The 20,307-nt window shown below is 55.8% G+C and overlaps 2 protein-coding genes across 2 annotated transcripts; both read right to left on the bottom strand.

Moving 5' to 3' along the window:
• Nucleotides 1–7,868: 7,868 nt before the first annotated feature.
• Nucleotides 7,869–13,980, bottom strand: LOC141953856 (uncharacterized). The gene is made up of 9 exons (XM_074892746.1): nt 13,369–13,980; nt 13,020–13,180; nt 12,495–12,583; nt 11,767–12,258; nt 10,917–11,069; nt 9,842–10,018; nt 9,257–9,489; nt 8,511–8,617; nt 7,869–8,052 (listed from the first exon to the last, which is right to left on the bottom strand). The coding sequence occupies exons 1-9, from the start codon at nt 13,614–13,616 to the stop codon at nt 7,916–7,918; spliced, it is 1,797 nt and encodes a 598-aa protein (XP_074748847.1). The 5' UTR covers nt 13,617–13,980; the 3' UTR covers nt 7,869–7,915.
• A 31-nt stretch (nt 13,981–14,011) lies between these two features.
• On the bottom strand, nt 14,012–18,830 carry LOC141953857 (peptidyl-prolyl cis-trans isomerase H-like). Its single transcript, XM_074892747.1, has 6 exons — nt 18,732–18,830; nt 18,216–18,280; nt 17,564–17,587; nt 17,013–17,057; nt 16,532–16,574; nt 14,012–14,224 (listed from the first exon to the last, which is right to left on the bottom strand). Exons 1-6 carry the CDS (start codon nt 18,795–18,797, stop codon nt 14,012–14,014), a joined length of 456 nt encoding a protein of 151 aa, XP_074748848.1. The 5' UTR covers nt 18,798–18,830.
• Between the last annotated feature and the right edge of the window lie 1,477 nt (nt 18,831–20,307).

Genomic DNA, 20,307 nt, shown 5'->3' with positions numbered 1-20,307 from the left:
TGGTCATAATACCTGCTAACGACAAATGGGTTAGTGTGGTGTGCACGGGTTTCAGCCTCATCTTGATCACTCACTTCTTGTGAATACAAGTCAGAAGTTCTTCTCATAGGATCATGAGCAAAGTCGAACTTTCTGCTCTGTTTGGGCACTTGATTACTAGAAACCGGAGCAGCATTTCTCCTGAAAGGACCACGTTCTGTACTTGTTCTTCCCTCCAGCTCACATCCTCGCTTTTCTAGGAGGTAGGTAGGTTTTCCATCCCATTTCTTCATGTCTTCTCCATGGTCACGCAGGCGATGCCACGGCTTCCCCCGTGGTGTGTACCGGTTCTCTCGAGTAGAGAAATGATTGCTCCTAATAGCCGAGATTCTGGTCCGTGCAGGTGGGGAGTAGGACATGTTCTCTTTAAGTTGCTGGAAATCTTGAGATAATTTGTTCACAGCCGCGATGATGGGGGAAGAGACACTTTCTTCATATTGTCATAGTCGGCGAGCCAGTTCATTCACTGTTGGTCCCTCTTTGTCTGTCCAGTCCATTACTGCTAATGCACTGGCATATGATGAGGGTGTGCTCCGTGCCAAAGTCCTCCACATGGGCCGGGTGCATCGGACTTCATCTGGATCTGTGGGTAGCCGTGTGTCACGGTCCACTCGGTGGACTCGTGATGGTTCGTTTGCTACGATCTCGAAAGTGCAAAATTAAGGTGACCAACACCAAAGGGGATAGCAGTAATCAAACAGTGAAACTTTATCGTGTTGCCTGTGAAGCAGCACGCAATAGAGATGGGTGAAAGAAAGGAGGAAAGTAGAGTTAAGTTTAGAGAGAGGAGGGAGAGAGGTTATAGCTACCACCGCTGATCTCACGACACCCTAACGGTCCCGGGTCCAGCTGATGCTGCGTCGTCGATCGTCGTGGTCCTTGGTGGGGAAGCTTCCCATTTTCGTTGTCCAGAAGTCATCTTTTATGCTCAGTAACACACCTTGCTCCTCCTCTGCCTCAGGGGTCTCCGCCCTTCTCAGAATTCAATTTATCATTTCTCCACCCTTCTCAAGTGAGGCCATCACGCGTGCACAGGGGGAGTGTCCGAGGTGTGGTCAGTCTTGGAGGTGGGTAACCTTCAACCAGGAGGTATGTTTTGGTATTATAATGAAGCAAAGTTTCTTCATCGATGTTATGGCAACAGCTGCGATCCATCTTTTTTGACAATGGCTATGCAATTATCTCTAACAGCTCCGGCTAGGCCCAGGTACCGAACAATAGCACAGCACTCTTTGTACTGCACGGCTCAGGCACCGAAGAACAGCACTGCACTGCCTGCACCACTCGGGTCAGTGCTCAGGAGAACAGCACTGCACTGCCTGCACCACATGGGTCGGTGCTCAGGAGAACAGCACTGCACTGCCTGCACCACTCGGGTCAGCGCTCAGGAGAACAGCACTGCACTGCCTGTGCCACACAGTTCTGCATTCAGGAGCCTTTGCACCTGCGGTGGTTTGACCTTGGCTATATGCCAGGTACCCACCAAGTCGCTCTATCACTTCCCCCCCTTTCCCCTTTTTTTCTCAATAGGGCAAAGAAGGGAAAGAAAATAAGATAACAAAACAACCCTTGTGGGTAAAACAACAGCAGTTTTAATACAAGCAAAGCGAAGCTAAGGTCCACGCGCGGAAGCAAAAAAAACCAGATTTATTCTCTACTTCCCATTAACAGGCGATGTCGGGCCTTCTCAGGAAGAAGGTCTCCAATACGCGTAGTGGTTGCCTTGGAGGACCAAGGGTGACCCCACCCCCTTCCTCCTTTCTCCCAGCTTTATACTGAGCAGACGTCATATGGTCTGGAATATCCCTTTGGTCAGTTCGGGTCAGCTGTCCTGGTTGTGTCCCCTCCCAAGATCTTGCCCACCCCGTCCCACTTTGGGGGGGAAATGTCAGAAAGAGCCTTGGTGCTGTGTAAGCACTACTCAGCAGTAGCCACAACACCAGTGTGCTATCAACACCCTGCCAGATCCCAACATAAAACACAGCACCATGAGGGCTGCTACAGGGGAAAACCAATTCTGGCTCAGCCAGACCCGGTACAGCACCACATTCCACTCCAGGGATCGGCAACTGCGCTCCAAACAGGCCGTTGTCAGGTACCTCACTGTCCATGTCCCTGATGACAATGTTGAGACAATGCTGATCTTCTGACCGACTCTTACAAGGCTGAAGTAAGCTTAACTGGGAAGGACTGGCATAAGCACCCCATTGTGACTGGCCCAGATGCCCCGTGCATCCTAGGTATAGACTACCTAGGAGAGGGTACTTTAAAGACCCAAAAGGGTACCAGTGGGCCTTTGGTATAGCTGCCCTGTAGGAGGTTGAGCAATTGTCCACCTTACCCGGCCTCTCAGAGGATCCCTCGGTGGTGGGGTTGCTTAAGGTTGAAGAGCAGCGAGTGCCAATTGCCACCAAGACGGTGCACCGGCGGCAGTACCGCACTAACTGAGATTCCCTGGTCCCCATCCATCAGCTGATCCGTCGACTAGAAAGCCAGAAGGTGATCAGCAAGACTCACTCACCTTTCAACAGCCCTATATGGCCAGTGAGAAAGCCTAATGGCGAATGGAGTCTGACCGTGGACTACCGTGGCCTGAATGAAGTTACGCCAGCGATGAGTGCTGCAGTGCCGGACATGCTAGAGCTCCAGTATGAGCTGGAGTCGAAGGCAGCCAAGTGGTGCGCCACGATTGACATCGCTAATGCGTTTTTCTCCATCCCAATAGCACCAGAGTGCAGGCCACAGTTTGCGTTCACTTGGAGGGGTATCCAGCACACCTGGAATCGATTGCCCCAGGGGTGGAAACACAGCTCCACCATTTGCCATAGACTGGTCCATACTGCACTGGAGAAAGGTGGGTCTCCAGAACACCTGCAGTTCATTGATGATATCATTGTATGGGGGGACACAGCTGAGGAAGTCTTTGAGAAAGGAAAGAAGGTAATTGAAATCCTTCTGAAGGCTGGTTTTGCCATCAAGCGACAGAAAGTTAAGGGGTCTGGAAGGGAGATTCAGTTCCTAGGAATAAAATGGCAAGATGGGCGTCGCCACATCCCAGTGGAGGTGATAAACAAGATAACAGCCATGGCCCCACCAACCACCAAAAAGGAGACTCAGTCTTTCCTGGGCGCTGTGGGGTTCTGGAGGATGCACATCCCAAACTACAGCCTGATTGTGAGCCCTCTCTACCACGTAACCCACAAGAAGAACGATTTTAAATGGGGCCCTGAGGAACAACAAGCCTTTGAACAAATTAAGCAGAAGATTACTCAGGCAGTGGCCCTCGGGCCAGTCCAGGCAGGGCAGGAGATTAAGAACGTGCTCTACACCGCAGCCGGGGAGAATGGCCCCTCCTGGAGCCTTTGGCAGAGAGCACCTGGGGAATCCCGAGGCCGACCTCTAGGCTTTTGGAGCCGGGGATACAAGGGATCTGAAGCTAACTATACCCTGACTGAGAAGGAGATACTGGCAGCGTATGAAGGAATTCGAGCTGCCTCAGAAGTGGTCGGCACTGAGACACAGCTCCTCCTGGCACCCCAACTGCCGGTGCTGGGATGGATGTTCAAAGGAAAGGCTCCCTCAACACATCATGCAACAGATGCCACGTGGAGTAAATGGGTTGCGTTGATAACACAACAGGCTCGAATAGGGAACCTCGACCCCCCCAGGATTAGTGGAAATGATCATAAACTGGCCAGAGAGCAAAGATTCTGGGATGTCACCAGAACACGAGGTGAAACGTGCTGTGGAGGCCCCACCATATACCGAGCTGCCAGAGGAGGAGAAGCGATATGCCCTGTTCACTGATGGGTCTTGTCACATTGTGGGAAAACATCGACGACGGAAGGCTGCGGTGTGGTATCCCACATGAGAAACCACTGAAGTTGTTGAGGGACAAGGTGAATCGAGCCAGTTCGCAGAGGTGAAAGCCACCCAATTGGCTTTGGAGATTGCTGAGCGAGAAAAGTGGCCGAGGCTCTATCTCTACACTGACTCGTGGGTGGTGGCAAGTGCCCTGTGGATGTGGTTGCAGCAATGGAAACAGAGCAACTGGCAACGCAAGGGCAGACCCGTCTGGGCCGCTGAAGTATGGCAGGATATTGCAGCCCGGGTGGAGAACCTCATTGTGAAGGTGCGCCATGTGGACGCCCATATACCCAAGAGTCGGGCCACTGATGAACATCAACACAACCAGCAGGCGGACCAGGCTGCTAAGATCGAAGTGGCTCAGGTGGACTTGGACTGGCAGCGTAAAGGTGAACTGTTCATGGGCCGGTGGGCCCATGAGACCTCGGGACACCAAGGCAGAGATGCAACACACAAGTGGGCTCGAGATCGAGGGGTGGACCTCACCATTGACACCATCGCAGAGATCATCCATGGATGTGAGACGTGTGCTGCGATCAAACAAGCCAAACAGGTGAAGCCCCAGCGGAATGAAGATCGATGGATGAAATATAAATATGGAGAGGCCTGGCAGATCGACTACATCACACTGCCACAGACCCGCCGAGGCAAGCGCCACGTGCTCACAATGGTGGAAGCAACCACTGGATGGCTCGAAACTTATCCAGTGTCCCACACCACCACCCGGAACACCATCCTGGGCCTTGAAGAGCGAGTCCTGTGGCGACACGGCACCCCAGAGAGGATTGAGTCGGACAATGGGACTCACTTCCGAAATAACCTCATAGATGCCTGGGCAGAAGAACACGGCATCGAGTGGGTCTACCACATCCCCTACCACGCACCAGCCTCTGGGAAGATCGAGCGCTACAATGGACTGTTAAAAACTACGTTGAGAGCAATGGGGGGTGGAACCTTCAAACACTGGGACACACATCTGACAAAGGCCACTTGGTTAGTGAACAAAAGAGGATCTGCCAATGGAGCTGGCCCGGCTCAGTCAAAACTTCCACGTGTTGTGGACGGGGATAAAGTCCCTGTGGTGCGCATGAGGGATCTGCTGGGAAAAATGGTCTGGGCTAGTCCTGCGCCGGGCAAAGGCAAACCCATCCACGGGATTGCTTTTGCTCAAGGACCTGGGTGCACCTGGTGGGTGATGCAGAAGGATGGAGAGGTCCGATGCGTGCCACAAGGGGACTTGATTGTGGGTGAAAACACACCGTGAGTTATACTGTGCTTTTGTTAATTTTTCTTTGTTAATGCTAATTGCTAAATGGCAACTGGATGTGACGCACATGGTATAGAATAAAGGGGTGGATTATGTCCTGGTTTAGCCAGATTAGGGTTAAGTTTCCCCAGCAGTGGGGGGGAGCTCTAGCCGGGTTATTCAGATACCATGCGGACGTCACATCTGGGCGCCGAAGCGAGACGGTCGGTTAACACGTGTGTTATGCCATCGCTCTGTTCTCACTGCTGTATTGGGAGAGATTTTGCTCTGTTCATTGTTATTGTTGTTGTTGTTATTGTTGTTGTTTGTGGAGTTTCTGTTGCACTGTTGTATTAAACCTCTCCTTATCTCAGCCCCGGGGCTTTGTATTTCACTCCCTTCGTGGGGGAGGGGCAGTGGCCGCGTGGTCTCAGACCCCGGCAGGGACTAAACCACCACAAAAACCTACTTGGCTCCAACCACAATTACAACAAAAATTTTTTTTCCAATCTGCCCTGCTCTTTTGCAGCTGTGCTGACGACACAGTTAAAGATACTCGCTTGGAATTTGTCATCTTGTTCTCCACTCGGGCTCCTCTGTACAAAACCCATCTCAAAACAATTTCAAATAAGCTTTGCCCAAGGCAGATGGTCCCCTGCAGCTGGAGATTCTCCACTGGTGTGACTTTTCAGCAAGGACTCCTGAAACTTAAGTTATCTTTGAGGGGTTTTTTATTTTCAACTTGACTTTTTTCACCCTGCCAGTCTCCTAATCTTGTGTCTCTGTCAAGGAAGACACCATGTTTGTGTCTGCTCAGGTGAGGTTCAGTGTTGCTTGTCTGTGACTCTTTGGGTCTCGCTGGGGAGAGGGCAGTGGGTGGGAGGAGACAGCTCTGACACGGGCTGTGGGCACCTGGAGGAGGCGCCGGGGAGACCTTATTGCAGCCTTTCAATACTTATGGGGGCTTGTAAGAAAGATGGGGACAAACATTTTAGCAGGGCCTGTAGCAATCGCACAAGGGGTAATGGTTTTAAACGAAAGGAGGGTAGATTCAGACTAGATAGAAGGAAGAAATTCTTTATGATGAGGGTAGTGAACCACTGGCACAGGTTGCCTGGAGAGGCCGTGGATGCCCCGTCCCTGGAAACAGTCAAGGTCAGGCTGGACGGGGCTCTGAGCAACCTGATTGAGTTGAAGATGTCCCAGCTCATTGCAGAGGGGTTGGATTAAGTGACCTTTAAAAGTCCATTCCAAACAGTTCTGTGATTCGAGGATCCCCCCAGAGCCCCCAGCATGTCTTGGGGTGCACAGAAAGACACATCCAGGGGGTTGTGGGTGCCCCACTGAGCGGTCCGGGCTGTCCCCAACAGCACATCGTGGTGACCAGGGTGCCCCTAAAGGTGCACGAAGGAGTCCAGCTTTTCAATCTATCCTAAACAGACAGAGGGACCTCAGGAAAAAGTTCAGGAGTCAGGAGTCCTTGAGAAACAAATACAGAAAAACACAAGCAAAGCTTTTATACATCCATCACAGTTTACTCTTCATAACTGTCAGAAATTCGTTTGTTTGAGCCCTTGCATTCCCTTTCAGTGGCCATCAAAGTCCCTGTGCAGCCCTTGACCCAAGGCAAGGACTCGGCCCTTTTATTCAAGAACATCAACATCCTGCTGTGCCGAGGAAGGAGAGTGGTCTGGAGGTTCTCAGAAGACCCGCTGCGAGATGGGATCAGACAGGGATCCTGGCTAATGCTTTTCTCCAGGGACGTTTGGTACGTTTTCAGTGCTCCCTCTAACTCCTTTGCAGCCAGGTCAAAGCCGTGGCCTTGTTCAGTTTTTCCTCGGGACTTGGGGCTGGGCCTGCCCTCCTGCTTCCAGAAAGCCACGCCTCAGGGCTGAGCTTGTCAGGGGTCTCTGGAAGGGTGCAGGGGTGGGTCACCAGAAAGGCACATCCAGGGCTCCGGAGATGCCCTGAAACACACACCCTGTGAGAATGGGACACCCTGAGGTGGGGCCGGACGGCCCCTCGGGTGCCACAGGGAGCCCGCGGTCCTTTCCCTCTGCCCGAGGGAGGGGAGACTGTGCACGGGGAACACCGGTGTATTCCCCCGGCCCTTGTGGTGCGGGGCCTCTCCTAGTCGGGGTTAACATCTGCTCCCTTCCAGCCGGCAGCTCCGTAGACCTAGAGAGCAGGAGGTACGGATTAAACATCCTGTCCCTGGGTGTCATTTCTAAAGAGGACGTATTTGTATCTATCTCCGTGCTCCCCCATTTAGTCATTTCTCCACATGTTCCAATTGCATATCTTGGCAGCTGGGGCACCCATCACGCCTTGCCTCCTGCCCCAGTGGTACCTGCACTAGCGGGAGGGGAGCAGAGCCCTGTCACAGGCGGTGGGCACAGCCCTGAGCCGTCCCCTCCCTGTCGCAGCTGGCACCTCCTCGCTGCAGCTTTGGCAGTCAGGCTCACCCGAGCCTGCAGAGCTTCGCACAAGGCCACTGACCGGAGGCGGGAGCAAGGTCGACAGAGCTGCACTCCAGGGCTCCTCCGCACCGCTCACCCGCAAGGGCTCCACGGGCGACGGAGCTGCCAAAGCCATTCCTGGAGAGGCGGCTGTTCCGGGCGCCGCCTGTGGCAGAACCCTTTTTTCTACAGGCCTCCATGGCTGCTTTCACTCTCCAGAACGGGGTAGGCAAAGAATATTCACCAACTTTCCTGAGTGTTTTCTACCACTTTAATAACTCTCCGTCAAAATGTCGCTATCACTTTAATAACTCTCCGTCAAAATGTCGCTGTCGGGCGGAGTTGCCCCAGAAGGGATATCCCAGGCTTCGCTGACATTTGGCGGAAGAGCAGATGTCTGGGGACAATCCCCACCAGATCTGGTTTTACGTTCGCTGGTGGCTGGGAGAGAGAAAGCAAGATCCAATGTTAGTTCTAGAGCAGAGCGAGCCCACAAAGTCAATGGACAACTATCAACTGCGACAGGACGCTGTGAAGGTCTGGAGAGATTTAAGCCCACAGAGGAAACCAGAAAGAATGAAAGGGACACACGCAACGGAGGAAATAAGATTTTCCATGCCTGACCATCAGGCAACTAGCTTTCTAAAGCCCGCGAAAGAAACTCCAGAGGAACCATTGTTATGAAATTCTTCTCTGGAGAGCCCGCTCCCTGTTTTGGGTTTCCACCTAACAAGACCTGCTTTATGCTCGGCGGGATAAGCAAGCAACTTCTCTCTCCTGGTTCCACGTCACCAGGAATTACATGGAAAAGGCTTCCGCTCTTTCAGTATCCCAAGCAAAACCCAACCGTAATCCCTAACCCACCCGAGCACTGAAGAATCACACCTGGAGCTGCTTACCTGAGCCCGATGGGTTTACGCTCGGTCCCCTGGTCCCCTGGTCTTGCTCACACTCCGCTTTCTGACTGCCGTTGCTCCTCCTGGCTTCTGCTAGCCTCTCATTAGCCCTGTGAGAAATGCAGGAGCGTGCAAGAACGGCTGTTGCTCATAGTGGCACCAAGTGGTTCCCCAGGTGTGACACTGCACTGTTGGGCTGAGGAACACAGACTTCCGAGCCACCCACACGTGCTGCTGCTCGGGCTTCCAAGCAGTCTGTGTTAGGTCTTTGTCAGACCTTTCCCAGAAGGTAGTAAGGACTCGGGGCTCTTTCCCTCCTCCCACGGTAAACACACACTGAAGGTGCACCGTTATAACGGACAGCAAATAGATTATTTTTGCCTCACAGGCTCCTCTTCTGTCCCCTCTGCCTTTCCCCGTGTGTCTCTCCTCAGCTGGAGGGTAACAGCAGAAGGGGAAGGGAGCTCCTCTTTTGCACCGTACGTGTAGGAAGGGGAGGTGGCTACAGAAAACTGTTAAAAGAAAACTAACTAGAACACCCTCCGGACAGGCCTGGTCAGCTTGGTTACTTCAGGGTCCGTCAAGAGAAACAAAACCAGGCCTCTGCCATGGGAGAGCCCACGGCGGGCTCTGGAGAAGTGCGCACATCATGCTGACCAGATCCAAGAAAGGGACGTGGGTTGGGAAAGCCACGATGAAAAGGGTCCTATTGTACTACGTGGGGAAAAAAAGAAAACGTTGGGACTTACTTATTTAATTTGATTCTGAGAACTCTTGCGATGTCCTCCATCACCAAGAAACGCTTGTCAGAGCTCTTTAATTCTGCCTGTGCACAGGCCAGGAGCAGGGCGGTCGACTCCTGCTTGTCCTTTGCTCTCTCCAGCTCGAGAGCCTGAGCTCTAATGATCTGCTCCAGGTTGTTTCTCCAAGAGGCGACAGCGGTCTTGATCTCTTCTACTCTGGCTTCAGCGGCTGCCTGTACCTACAAGAGAAGATGCAACTTCAAGAAACAGGAAGACAGAGACAATGCCCACCCCTCTCAACAAACCTGCTCTTTCCGCCGCTTTTACAGAAAAGCTCTTAAACAGCCTAAACGCTGTCTGCACGAGGAGCAGCAAAACGGCTGCGTGTTTTTCACGCGCACTGGTGCCACGACACACGACACACAGACTCTGGCGCAGCCTTTTGCAGCTCCCCGGCTTCCCTACGGGAAAGCCAAACCCACAGCACTAACAAAGAGAACCACGTGCCCGAGACAAAACACCTAAAAGTCGTGACCGCAGCCACAAATGGACGCAACGCCGACCACAGATACAAATGGAACATGAACTGACCTCCAAACGTAGACTCAGATATTGCTTCTCTTCCGGCGCTGTTGTGGTGTGACCCGCGCCAGGAGTCGCCAAGCGAGCTGACAGACTTGTCACCGTCTGTCCCATCTCCTTATTTAGAGCTTCGAGCTGCAGAGATTTTTGGGACTGCAGCTCCAGCTGTGCGGAGAGTTCGCACGCCTGTATGTGGGGAAAAACAATCTGCCTTGAGCAGAGGGGTCTCAAATCTCGGTGAAACTCCATCCAACGGATGCATCGAGATCATGGCTGTCAGTGCCCTGAGTTTGTATTTCAACCCAGGGAAAAGGCGCTTGGATTCCTGAAAGTAAGTGCGCCTTTCAAGCCCTTGCCAACAAGACTGCTCCAGCTTCCACCCGTCCCTCCTTTCCAGAAAGGCTCCGTGGCAAAGGCGCTCCACTCCTCCTGCAGCATCATAGCACGTCCGTGCCTCTGGAGATGCTCTTTGGCATTTCACCGCGGTCGCTGCCTTTCATTTGGCTTCCACCACGCTCCTGTCGTGCCCCGTCCCTTCTCCCACGCACACCCCTGTGCTAATGGCTGGGGAGGACAGTGCGGGCGGAGGGACAAGAGCTTCAAGGCCTTCCTTAGAGGGAGGGCGAAGCCTGGCTTATGAGACAACGGCAAACCAAGGTCACTTTCCTTGCCCCCAACCACCACTGCCAGGGAACTAGACACCATCTTTGTGCAGAGATCGACAGAGGAAAAACCTTGCAGGGAGAACAACCAAGGCCAGAGACATCAGGGGGCACGTGGCTTGTGGTTTCATCTCACGGCCACAACGTTTGGACGGTGTGGGAACAGAAGCGAGACTCGGAAGAGCACAGCTGCTTTGTTCTTCCCCACCCACATGCTGCCCCCAAGCCACTGCTTTGCCCCTCAGCCTCGAAACAAGCCCCCTGAAGAGCCGCATCAGCTTTGCAAGGCGAGAGGGCAGCAGAAAGGAGCTAAAAGCACCCTCTAGTCTGACGCTCGTGACGTCCGCAGACAAATCTCTCCTGGATTTGTTCCCAGGATATTGTCTGCTAAAGGAAAAGAACATTTCAAAGACTTTGCATACCTTGGCCTTAGCCTTGTCCAGGTCCTCCTGCAAGCGGGAGTTCTCTGCCTTCAGGCGACCGTACTGGTTCGTCAAAGCCTTCAGCGCAGTTTCTGCTGTGTGCTGCTTTCTGACAGCATCAGCGAGCTCTCCTTGCAGCTGTGCCTCTCTTCTCTAGGGAAACAACGGCACAGGAGTACAAATTAAAAGAAGCCCAAGTGCGTAGTTTTACTTCCAGTTACTAGTTCACAGGCCGAGATCACTTTTCTAAGTGCATCGCAAAGCAAAGCCATCGCATCCACGGGCAGAAGAGGGCATCTGCACAGCTGATGGTCTCCAGCCACCCCTGGCGAGTGAAGACAGCTCCAGAAATGTCATCTCTTGGGGAAGATTTCTGTCTCCCAGCACGTTCTCCTCGGAAGATGCCGAGACTGTGCCTTTGTGGGGTTTGGCTTGTTCCTTAAGTTAATGCTAAAATCTAACGGGATGCCAACGCGGGAGCTGTCGTTGGACTGCAGCCCTTTCTCCAGCGACCCGAGCCAAGGCTTCCTAGAGCCAGCTCTGTGTATCATCCTTCCCGCCATTGTTCTGCTCCACAAACGAAACCCAACGCGGGCCTCAGCGTTTCTACGTACGTCTGTGTCTATAAACATCTCAAGGCTTGTCAGAACCTTCCGCGATTCCAACAAACCCAGCGCAAAACAGAACCAAGCCGAGCGAAGGACTCCCGCGCACGGACCGTACACCTGCTGACTTTTAGAAGCGCCAGACAGCCTTGGGAACTGCTCTCCTTTAAGTCAGTCTTGGTCAGCGCTCACCTCACCTCTTTCTCTACCTTGTCGGCCTCGCATGTAGAGGCACCACCACTCACCATTTGTTCCAGGCAGCTGTTGTTCTGCGCGTCTCCCAGCTGCTGACGCAGCAAAACGTTTTCACTTTGGAGCTGGGCCAGTTGGTGCTGCAGCTCTTCTGCCTTCTTGATGGCATCTTCTCTCTTCTGCTCTTTAAGAAGGCATGCACCATACCAGTCCAGTGTCTGCCTCTTGCTCTCTTGTAATTCTCTTTCTGTCCAGTCTAAAGCCGATGTCTGTTCCAAGAGGGCATTTTTCAGTTGCTCCACTTCCTTTTCCAGCCCATCAGCTTTTCTTTCGGCTTTGCTCAGCTGCCGAGACAAGCTCTCGTTTTCTTCTCGCATCTCAGCCATGTCCTCATGGAGCTTTCCTTGCACGCGAAGGCATTGGTGACATTCTCTCAGAAACACTTGCCCATCGACCCTTTCAGATGGCTGATGTGTCCCAGGGCTCAGGTGGGAAGGGGATGAATCTGACCCCACCGTCGGTATTTGGGCTCTGGCATCTTCTGCCTGTTCAAAGTTGAAGAACACAAATGGACAGCACTTAGGAAATCAGCTCAAACCAGGAGGAAGCAGCAGCATTTCATACAACCAGGCGAGGACTGTCAGCAGCTTGACAGCAGATTATCAAAGAGTTTTCAATAACTCTGCCTTAGACATTATTCCTGGAAAAGTCTTGCTTTGCAGTAGCATGGAACGTAATCCTAAAAGGAGGACTCGAATTGAAAATCTTTGGTTTGGCATACCTCCTGCCCAAAGCTCTTGCTCTCCTTGACGCCTTCTTCATCTGATGGCGACGTACGGACGGCCGACTCCAAGCAGGCGGCAGGCTCATCTACATTAAAAACACACGTTTTTGAAACCAGAGTGAGCTAACACAGCTCCTTGATGCCTACAGTGCTTTCCCAATCATCGTGCTTGCAGAGACAATCCTAGCACAGCCACACACCCCAAACCCAGGGGGACTTGTCAAAATGCAGATTCCAGACACGTCTCTTCTCCTGCTGGGGAATTCGTCTCCTCTAGCGCACACGCCTTTTCCGTGTGCCAGGGGGATGACGGCATGGCTCAAAGTGATCAGAAATGAGCCCCGAAGGAATGAGCGTCTCGAGAATTCTGCTTTCCAGGGACAAGGCCTGGCAGTGCACTTTTTCCTGGATCATCAGCCACACCACATCATCCTTTCCAAACGGCCCGTCTCCACGGCAAGCCGCCAGAAGGGCAGGCGACAGGCCTTCTCCCCATCCCTCCTCCACACCGGAGAGTCCTACCTGCTCTCCGCAGGGCGGGTGCACGCCGCCTCGCTGCAGCAGCTGCTGCCCCACGGGGAGCGCTGGATGCTGACACCCCTTTGCCTTGGCCTGGAGCAGCTTCTCCCTTCTTCTCCCGCTTGCTGGGGTCCACAGGCCGCGCGCTGCCACTGCGCCTGCGCCTGGAGAGACAAAGAGCAGAGCCAGTCGTAGGCACAGCTCACGGCAAGGAGAAGGGCCTGTTGTTGCCCGCCCTTTCCGTAGTGACCTCCCTCGAGGACGAACACCCACAGGCACAAAGCTAAGCCCCAGGGGAGGAAAAGAGCCCCGGAGCTTCCCAGGCAGCGCCCGCCTGCCTGCGCCCCGTTACCTGTCGGCCTTGTCCCGGCAGTCGGTGTCGCGCTCCTCCACCAGCGGCCGCGCTGGGGCCAAGTTGCCGCTGGTGGCTGCACGGTGCAGCTCGTCCCGGCCCTCCGGCTGGAGCTCATGGCCACCGCTGCTCCTGGAGGACTCGGGACCCTCCCCTGCCCCCATGCTCCTGGCCCTCCCGCACAGCCACCGCCAGATCCTCCTCATGGCCCGGCGGGGATGGGCACTGAACCGCCTCCCCTCGCTCATCCCTGGGGAGCGCTGCCAGGCAGGACTTAGTGGGCACTGCCGGGTGCCGGCTGCCAACAGAGGAGCCAACCCCAAGGAGTGGCAGGGCACGGGCAGCTGCCTGCGGGCTGAGCCACCACCAGCAGCGATGGCAGCACCGGCACCACCAGCACCAGCTCCACCAGCGCTGCCACAAGCACCAGCTCCACTGGCAGCTCCACCAGCACCTGCACCAGCAGCACCAGCTCCACTCGCAGCACCAGCTCCACCAGTGCCACCAGCACCAGCCCACTGGCACAGCACTGGCAGCACCACCAGGTACTGTGTGTGCAGGGCCTGGGACAGAACCCCTTGTTCTGGGGGCCGTGCGCTGACATCATAAAGGGCTCAATGGGGGCTGGGAGTGTCCCGGGTGCTCAGAACCTCTCTGCGTGTACACAGGCCACGTTGCCAAGGGAAACGGCCCCTGGCGCACTGTCTCCAGGGGCACAGGGTTGCCCAAGGCCACCTCTCCAAGGCTCCCACCTCCCTGCACGCTCTGTGGACCCCTGTCCTCCTCTTGCCTGCAAGGCTCGCCGGCGTGGGAGACAGACGGGCTCGGCAGAGCAGGCTCTCGCCAGCAAGGCTCCCTGCAAGCACAAGAGGCGGTGGCTGGACACCCCCATGTCCCTTTTCGTGCTTCCTGGGTTCTCAGCCTGACTTTTGGGACACCCTGGACCCCTTGGTGTGCCTCTCTCTGCATTCCTGGAGCCCTGGCTGTCGCTTTAAGGGCACCCCAAGTCCCCAGGCTCCATTTTGGGAAGGAGAAGTGCAGTGAAGACAGGCTGGAGTGTCTTTGTGTTAGAATCAGGGGGAAGGCCAACAGGGCAGATGTTGTAGTAGGAGTCTACTATAGGCCACCCACCCAGGACAGAGAGGTGGATGAAATATTCTATAGGCACTTGGGTGAAATCTCACGATCGCTTGCCCTTGTTCTCGTGGGGGACTTCAACTTCCCAGACATCTGCTGGAAATACAACACAGCAGAGCGGGACCAGTCCCGAAGATTCCTGGAACGTGTGGGGGACAACTTCCTAACACAGCTGGTGAGAGAACCAACCAGAGAAGGTGCCCTGCTGGATCTCCTCCTTGTGAACAGAGGAGGACTGGTGGATGATGTGGCGGCTGGAGGACGACTAGGGCACAGCGATCATGCAATAATAGAGTTCTCTATTCTTAGAGAGACCAGGAAAGGGCTAAGCAGGACTGACATCCTGGACTTCCAAAGGGCTGACTTTGTCTTGTTTAGGCACCAGCTTGACAGGATCCCTTGGGAGATGGTCCTGAAGGGTATAGGGGTCCAGGAAGGCTGGGCGCTCTTTAAGAAGGAAGTGTTTATGGCTCAGGAGCAGGCAGTCCCCAGGTGCTCTAAGAGGAGCAGGCGGCAGAGAAGACCACCCTGGCTGAACAGGGAGCTTTGGCTGCAACTCAAGGAGAAAAGGAGAGTTTACAGCCTTTGGAGGAAGGGACTGGCCACTCACAGTGATTACAAAGAGGCTGTGAGGCTATGCAGGGCAGAAATCAGGAGGTCCAAAGCCCAGCTGGAAATTAATCTGGCTTCAGCAATCAAAGATAACAAGAAATGTTTCTATAAGTATGTCAATAGCAAAAGAAAGACCAGGGAGAGTCTCCACCCCCTGCTGGATGCTGAAGGAAACTTGGTAGCAAGTGATGAGGGGAAGGCTGAGGTCCTTAATGCCTTCTTTGCCTCAGTCTTTAATAACAAGACTAGTTGTATTGAGGGAATCCAGCCCCCTCAGCCAGATGATAGAGACTGGGAGAACGACCCCCCCGCAATCCAGGAGAGAGTCAGTGACCTGCTACATCACATGGACACACACAAGTCTGTGGGACCGGACGGGATACACCCGAGGGTGCTGAAGGAGCTGGCTGGGTGCTCGGCCAACTGGGGGAGCTTCAATAAGGCCAAATGCTGGGTGCTGCCCTTGGGCCACAACAACCCCCAGCAGCGCTACAGGCTTGGGGAGGAGTGGCTGGAGAGCTGCCAGTCAGAGAGGGACCGGGGGGTGTTGATTGACAGCCGGCTGAGCAGGAGCCAGCAGTGTGCCCAGGTGGCCAAGAAGGCCAGTGGCATCCTGGCTTGTATCAGCAATAGCGTGGCCAGCAGGGACAGGGAAGGGATCTCACCCCTGTGCTCGGCACTGGTGAGGCCGCCCCTCGATGAGTGGGTTCAGTTTTGGGCCCCTCACTCCAAAAAGGCCATTGAATGACTCGAGCGTGTCCAGAGAAGGGCAACGGAGCTGGTGCAGGGTCTGGAGCACAGGTCTGATGGGGAGCGGCTGAGGGAACTGGGGGGGTTTAGTCTGGAGAAGAGGAGGCTGAGGGGAGACCTCATGGCCCTCTCCAACTCCCTGAAAGGAGGGTGCGGAGAGGGGGGATGAGTCTCTTTAACCAAGTAACAAGCGATAGGACAAGAGGGAATGGCCTCAAGCTGCGCCAGGGAAGGTTTAGACTGGATGTCAGGAAGTATTTCTTTACAGAACGGGTTATTAGGCAGTGGAATGGATTGCCCAGGGAGGTGGTAGAGTCCCCACCCCTGGAGGTGTTTAAGAGTAGGGTTGACATAGCGCTGAGAGATATGGTGTAGATGGGAACTGGCAGTGTTAGGTTAATGGTTGGACTAGATGATCTTCAAGGTCCTTTCCAACCTAGTTGATTCTGTGATTCTCTGAGAAGCTATGCTCACCCAAGATTTGGTTTCAAGTACGTTATAGTCTGTGGCAGTAAGACAGCAGCAATTGTAGGAGGAATCCTCCAGTGACTACTGAGTACCGCAAAAGAGAGCCAACAGATCCCACAGAGCAGCACGGACCCTTGGAAACAGCTGCTTAATGTACCACGTAGGAAAAGCACAAAAGGAATAGAGCAGTACTTACGTTTACAAAGTCACCTCCTTGGATCATGAAATCCTTTATTACCCTAAAGAAGTAAAACAATACTCAGTTCTCAGTAGACAAATGTCTCAAGAAGCTTCGCACGGGGCAAACAGGAGTTCTGCCTCGCTGCACAGCGACAGTTATCAGCCTCTGTGAATGCTACAGTCTAAAATCTGCAACAAAGCTTAACTACTCGTTGCTGTTGGGTAATTTGGGACCCATTGCTGCTCGAGCAGGGATAGTGATTAGAGGACAGATGCCAGAACGTGATCTCTGACCTGACACCCCAGGCACGGGGGATCCCTCCCAGTGACCCCAGCGTACACACCTGACAGACCCCCAAATGCCCCAGAGCTACACAAGGACGGTATCAGCCAAGACCTACAGATGCCTCCCGGACCAATAATGCCCGAGGCAGCTCTCCAAACCACATCTAGCTCAGGCTGCTACTGCAGTGCCTAAACAAAAGCAGAGGAATTACCTGTGGAAAGTGCTTCCTTTATAACCTATAGGGACACCATCCTTCCTGCAAGGAAAGGAAAAGGAAAATCATTGCAACTTACTGCACATCCCAACACAAAACCCTCCCAGGAATTCAGAGTCCCAAAGGCTTGTCCTACACGTTACTACTGCCTTGATATACCACCCCGTGCTGCAGCCTGGCTCCCCGCTGCTGCTACCAGAGGCAAAGGCAAACCTCGAGTGGCCTCTGCCCGCTAAGTGACACGGTTCCCTACAACACCCACACCAGCACCTTTAGGGGATCCCACTGCCATCTGCAGCACGAGCAGGCGGGATTTGCAGACAGGGCTTTTCAGAGCACCCTGAGCACGAACAAAGTCATGCCCAAAGGGAACAATCTGCCACCCCTGCGACGCACCGAGCTCATCACAACTTCGTCAGAGCGGTGTTCTGCAACTCCTTCATGTTGTCCTGGCAGAGTAAGAAACGCTTCCAAGTGAGCCTTCTTCCTGCTCACCCAGCCCTGTTTCTCTGAGTAGGCTACTTTAAAGGACCCCGTAACCCGCTTACCTGAATTCACCCGTACAAAACTGCCTGCAAGACAAAAAAGAGAGCAGAGCGTGAGGCACATCTGCCCCCGGAGGACACAGAGGGCTGCATTCAGCCAACATGCACTGACTGGTGTGCAGGAGTGCCCTTGCTGCACCGGGGATGACCCCAGTGCCACGGAACCGGCAGCAACTCCTCCCTACTGCCATTTTAAAACAGACTGCTCTGCTGCCTGCAGTTGAGGAGCGCAGATATTTAACACCGAGGCCGTGAGGGGCAGTGAACGTGGAGCAGACCCCGTGTTTCACAGAGAACAGGGTACATCCATCTCTGCCGTGGCAGCGGGACGCCCGAGCGGTGCATCCTTCAGTCAGCGCCAAGAGACCTGCGTGGCCCTGCCGTTAAGGTGCGGCCTTTTCCAAGGGCACCGAGCGCTCGAGAAGCTCCGCAGAGGGAGCAGAGCGGGACCGCAGCCCTTCCCCTTCCAGCCAGGTGCCCTTCCCCAGGGGATCGGGGTGCTCACGGCCGCATCTCTCTGGGAACGCAGAGAGGAGCAAAGCAGTGCAGCGCCTCTGGGGGGACTGGCCACTCTGCCACCTGAGCCATTCCTGCGCCCAAAAGTCTTCACAGCCCCCACCCGGGCCGAGCTGCACAAACGCCGCCTGCTCCTCACCTGAAGTTCTCTGCTGTTTTGGGTACGACGTCGGCGAACAGCTCGATCTTCATGCGGCCGACCTCCTGGGGAGACGGGGCCGCATGAGCCCCCTGGGCCCCTCACACACACACACACACCCCCCCCAGCCTCCCCCCGCCGCACCCCCCACCCCCTGCCCTGCAGCCCTGCTGCCAGCCCTTCCCCCCGCGCCCCTGCAGCCCCACAGCCCCCGACTGCCCCGCACCTCCCTCCCGCTGCTCCCCTCCGAGCGCTTTCGGTCGCCCCCCGCCAACCCCACGACCAACACTCGACCCCCCCCGCACCCCCCCACGTCGCTCCTACACCCCCAGGGAACCCCGGCACGTCCCCCCGCCCGCCACCCCCCTCCCGGAGCCCCCCCGCGAGCCCCCCCGCTCCGGGCCCCCCCGGCTGCCCCCCGGCCCCTGCGAGCCCCGCACCCCCGCCCCCCCCAGCGAGCCCCCGCAGCCCCTCCCGCTGCCGCCCCCGGCCCCGCCGCGCAGCGCCCGAGCCCACCTGCCCGCCGATGGTGACATCGAAGAAGACCACGGGGTTGGTGGGGTTGGACGCCAGCACCGCCATGGCACGCGCCGCTCCCGGAAGCGGAAGTGCCGCCGGAAGCGGAAGTGCCGCCGGAAGCGGCGGCGCCAGCGGCTCCGGCCCCGGAAGTGCCGGCGGGGCCGGGCGGGGCTGAGGCCTCCCCTGGGCGCGGAGCCCGGCGCTGCCGCGGAGGGCGGGCGGCGGCAGCGGGCAGCGCGGCCCCTCGGCCGGCATCGCAGGGGGCTGGGGGCCCAGCAGCGCGTTCCCTGCGGGCCCAGGCGGCCCCGGCGCCGGCCCTGCGGCCGTTCCTGCCCCGAGGCGCCGGAGGCCGCCGGGAGGGTGTCGGGAGACGTGGCGGAGGGCTTGGAGCAGCGGGGTCCGCGGGCTGGGCCGGGCTGTCCTTCAGCCCTCGCGGGCAGCTCGAAGCTTCCCAGAAGCAAAGCCCTTCTTGGCAGGGCCCCCTCCGTCCCTTGGTGCCCGCCCCGCCGGGGAGAGCCCTGCCTGCGCCCGCCGGGACGGGTCCTGCCGCGGGGACTTGCCCGGGACGCTCGGCAGGGCCGGGCCTCAGCAGGGCCTGGTTCTCCAGCCCCGTGCTGGGCTGGGGCGGCCGCAGGGCGGTGCACGGAGGGCACAGAGGGGTCTCCAGTGCCCAGCGGGAGATGGCCGTGGGCTCTGGCAAGCGGCACCTGAGGAGGAGGTGTTGGCGTGCATCAGGGGGATGAGACAAGGAGACGAACGGGCAGAGTCCAACAGAACTGCTCAGCAGGAATTCTTGGATGAGCAGCGCTGGGGGCGCCCTGGGGATTCTCCGCCATACGGGCTCCCAGGAATTAGCGAGGGACAGCAGTTTACATCCACGCAAATCACACGCATCCATGGGATTTCCTGGAAAGGGGTTTCTCATGACAATGAGTTCCTGGAATTCATTTACATAGTCTGGGCACGCGTAGAGAAAACAGGGTGCGGGTCTTTGGTGGTCGAGGGAAGAAGTAAGCAGTCTTCTTCACGGCGTTCACTAGTTGACCTTCTTTCCAGCGCGTGCGCTGTGAAGTAAAGTCCAGGTGCCGCCTTCCTAAATCAGCAAAATCATTTTCCCTGTAACGGGGTCTCTGTGCGTCTTTGTTCGAGCTCCCCTTATCTCATTCTAGGGGTTGCCCAAGTGTCCGCTGAAGGCCTTGAGTCTGCTCTCGGGGATTTCCGTGGGGAGCCTGACGAGCGTTTCAATCTTACCTAAACAGGCAAAGGGACATCAGGAAAGAGTTGAGGACTCGGGAGTCCTTGAGAAAGAAATGAAGGAAAACACATGCAAAGCTTGTAGACCAGCTGTATTGAGGGAATCCAGCTGTACTGAGGGAATCCAGCCTCCTCAGCCAGAAGACAGAGACTGGGAGAAGGACCCCCCCACAATCCGGGAGGAGACAGTCGGTGACCTACTGCATCACATGGACACACACAAGTCTGTGGGACCGGGCGGGATACACCCGAGGGTGCTGAAGGAGCTGGCTGGGTGCTCGCCAAGCCGCCTTCCATCATTTCCCAGCAGTCCTGGCTG

Source organism: Strix uralensis, chromosome 23 (assembly GCF_047716275.1).
Source record: "Strix uralensis isolate ZFMK-TIS-50842 chromosome 23, bStrUra1, whole genome shotgun sequence".
Classification (NCBI taxonomy): Eukaryota; Metazoa; Chordata; class Aves; order Strigiformes; family Strigidae; genus Strix; species Strix uralensis.
This window is presented reverse-complemented; position numbering and strand designations above follow the sequence as displayed.

Coding starts and splice junctions, on each gene's coding strand:
- LOC141953856 (XM_074892746.1), bottom strand. CDS start 13,616: ATGAGCGAGGGGAGGCGGTTCAGTGCCCATCCCCGCCGGGCCATGAGG. Junction 12,259..12,494: donor GCAAGAGCTTTGGGCAGGAG/GTATGCCAAACC, acceptor AACTTTGAACAG/GCAGAAGATGCCAGAGCCCA. Junction 8,618..9,256: donor CTCAGAATCAAATTAAATAA/GTAAGTCCCAAC, acceptor CATTTCTCACAG/GGCTAATGAGAGGCTAGCAG.
- LOC141953857 (XM_074892747.1), bottom strand. CDS start 18,797: ATGGCGGTGCTGGCGTCCAACCCCACCAACCCCGTGGTCTTCTTCGAT. Junction 18,281..18,731: donor ATGTCACCATCGGCGGGCAG/GTGGGCTCGGGC, acceptor CCGTCTCCCCAG/GAGGTCGGCCGCATGAAGAT. Junction 14,225..16,531: donor AAGGAGGTGACTTTGTAAAC/GTAAGTACTGCT, acceptor TTGTGCTTGCAG/GGAGCCTTGCTGGCGAGAGC.